The sequence below is a fragment of the Coenobita brevimanus genome, chromosome 27 (assembly GCF_032717465.1).
Source record: "Coenobita brevimanus isolate Jiangsu-jjx chromosome 27, ASM3271746v2, whole genome shotgun sequence".
Classification (NCBI taxonomy): domain Eukaryota; kingdom Metazoa; phylum Arthropoda; class Malacostraca; order Decapoda; family Coenobitidae; genus Coenobita; species Coenobita brevimanus.
Genome location: NC_136980.1, coordinates 21,707,453 through 21,710,547, shown reverse-complemented (window position 1 = coordinate 21,710,547; position 3,095 = coordinate 21,707,453). Strand labels below are relative to the sequence as shown.

At 46.3% G+C, this 3,095-nt stretch overlaps 1 protein-coding gene across 1 annotated transcript; it reads left to right on the top strand.

The window, feature by feature from the left end:
- The first annotated feature begins 2,018 nt into the window (after nucleotides 1–2,018).
- LOC145394493 (uncharacterized) lies at nucleotides 2,019–2,765 on the top strand. Its single transcript, XM_080268341.1, has one exon. The coding sequence runs from the start codon at nucleotides 2,019–2,021 to the stop codon at nucleotides 2,763–2,765; it is 747 nt and encodes a 248-aa protein (XP_080124467.1).
- The last annotated feature ends 330 nt before the right edge of the window (nucleotides 2,766–3,095 follow it).

Below are 3,095 nucleotides of genomic sequence, written 5' to 3'. Positions count from 1 at the left end.
AGAGAATCACAAAAGTGACTCCCTGCGGTATGATCCCTTGCTCCCGAGGGTCACGAAAGTGACGCCCTGTAGTTAAGGGGTTCACCTAGAAGAACATGGTATGATAACGGAAAGGCAGTTCGGTTATAGGAAGGGAAAATCATGTGTTCCTAATCTTTTAAGCTATTATGATAGAGTTACAGAAGCATTACAGAAAAGAGAAGGATGGGTGGACAGTATCTATTTAGATTTTAAGAAAGCATTTGATAGAGTACTGCATCAAAGACTTTTATGGAAACTGGACCATCAAGGAGGTATCAAAGGCAATCTCCACTACTGGCAGCAGGATTTTCTGAGAAAAAAAGGAAATGAGAACAATATTAAGGGGAAATTACTCATTATGGAGAGAAGCGACCAGTGTCACGAGTCGGCTCGTGACATCAACTTTGATGGGAAACCACGAACTCTAGTGGAATCCCAGTGTTTATCGTTCAGTTTAACCGCTACGTATTCAACCCGTCGGGAGTGTTTTCAGAACAATTTTACACTGTGTCGTAAATGATTGTCTTTGTGCAAGACATTAGCACTTCTGCTGAGCTATTTATTATGGGCGTTTTTCACTCATTCTAGTCATTAGCACTGCAGCTGGACACTTGCCTCTTCCCCACGATTTGAAGTCAGTCAAGGTTTGTACGCCGTGAAAGCAGGTTGGGCCCAGTGCGTAGCAGTGCTGCCATTGTCCAGTTCCTGAATTTCTACCTACTGTCGGTTTCAGAGGCCATGTCGCATCGTTTTTTGAGAATAACGTAGTAAGTAACAGTTGGATCAGTATGATACTTCGCCACAGTGTGTTTCATACCCTGCGGTAATTTTTGGCAGCATAGTGGAGTACGTAAATGAAATAATTAAGGCAACTGTCCTTGAGAAATGAGGCTGAATGTCAAAATAAAGGACAGGGATACGAACGATACTACGGAAACATAGTACCTGCCACGTGAGTGACGTCAGTAGACAGGCTCCTCCCACCACCCACACGGGACACTCCCACCCCTACCATCTCCCTCCTTCCCTCCCTCCCTCTCTTCGCAACCATGGTCGAAACTTCAGTCATCGGCACATGCTTTATAGCCTATATAATGATATATTATGTAATTGACGCATGCAATATGTGTTACTATAGTTGGTATATTTGTATGGATAGCGACACATAACAGAGCGAAAGTTGGGTAGAATGGGGCTGATAATGCCCAGCATGATAAGAGCGTCAAAGTCAGGGGTGATGTGTCACCGTGTGGAACGGGCTGATAACCGAACCAAAGTCATAGACTCAGAGGTAGATGTTATGTTGACTCCAGCAGTGTCCATCATGGCAAACATGCTACGTTGTCCTCGTGGCTGCAAGAACGCATTTGTAATGCGACTGTACTCACTCTACATCAGGGAGAAAGCAGACAATGGACTACGTATTACTTTGAATAGGCAAGTGGCTATGATTATTTTTGTTTGCCACAGACAAATAATAATTGTGTTTTGCTGCAACCCATATCTTGAAAGCACTAAAGTGGCTAGCCCCAGAGATACAAAATAGTGATGATGCGATTGCTTCCATAATGTAATAAATAACGATTAATTAAGCAGCCAAATGTGAAGAAACGTTTTGTTAATTATTAAAATAAACCTTAATATCATTGAATACCAGTACTTAATTTTATGTGACCCATCCGATATGCATAACTGCCTTCCTCCATAGGCCGTATCACCGTGTTGCTGAAGTCATGGGCATGACAGTGAATGCAGTGCGGAAGATGGTGCAGCGCAGTACCAAGTGTCAGCCTGGAACACCGACAGTACCACCACCACCACCACCACCAACCCTGCCCGTTTTCGACAACTTTACCATTGGTGCCATTCGCCGCAACATCCACACTAAATTTGCTGCTAGAGAAACATTCACCATAGCAACCCTGACGGATGACCTAAAGATGACAGCCATCATCCCGGAGGAAACCTTGTATACATCAGTGTGGTGACTCCTTAACATGGGATTTCGCTACAAGACATCTCAGCGGAAGATGTATGTGAGGAAGGAGTCCCTTGATGTTGTATGCCATCGAATCAGTGCTTTCCGGGCACTCAAACACCACCGACAGGAAGGCAGGCAGGTGGTATACCTGGATGAGATGTGGTTCACCACCAGGATGGGCCACAGCATGGAGTGGGTAGACGGCACTCAACCTGTCACCAGCACCAAATACAGCCATCAGATGCTGCCTGGGGAAGGAGAGCACTTTGTGGTAGTTGCAGCTGGGACGGCCGACGGTTTTGTCGATAATTCGTTTCTATGCTTCCCTACCAAGAACACTAGCGGCGATTACCACGGGGAGATGAACGGCGAGCTGTTTCTCTGCTGGCTGACATCGCAACTCCTGCCGTCACTGACTGAGCCGTCAGTACTGGCCATGAATAATGCCCCTTATCACAGCCAGCTGACGGAGGAGAGTCGCTGTCCCACCACCTCCACTAAGAAAGCGGATATTATAATATGGCTGGAGCAGCACAACGTACCCTTCCCACCACACGCCACACGGCCTGAACTGCTCCTCATTTCAATGCAAAACAAGACAGAGCCACAGTACAAAGTCGACAACATAATACGCTCATGGGGCCATGAAGTTGTGAGGCTGCCACCCGCTCATCCCGAGCTCAGCGCCATCGAGCAGGTGTGGGGGTGCCTGAAACGCCACGTACACTCCTCACTACACCATTTCACCCGAGCAGACCTGTAAGCCAGGCTGGAGGAAGCGAGGCTGTGTGCAACTGGAGAGGTGTGGGGTGGTGCAGTCAGACATTTCCAAGCCTTCGAAGAACAGTACTGGGCCACAGACAACATACATGAACGAGTGGATCCCATCATCATTAACCTCGGAAGTGATGATGAGAACGACTTGTTCCTGGATAGTGAGGAGTAAAATACTTATGTATTGATTTTGTTTCTTTTGTCCTCCCGTTACATATATGCTTCATTTCATTTACAATGATGCATTACTGAAATCTGTCCACAGTATGCCATAAAGATAACAATAAGCCTACGCTGAGTAACCGACTCAGCATCGATG

What these genes read in the sequence shown, in the direction of transcription:
- LOC145394493 (XM_080268341.1), top strand. Translation starts at nt 2,019, where the DNA reads ATGGGATTTCGCTACAAGACATCTCAGCGGAAGATGTATGTGAGGAAG.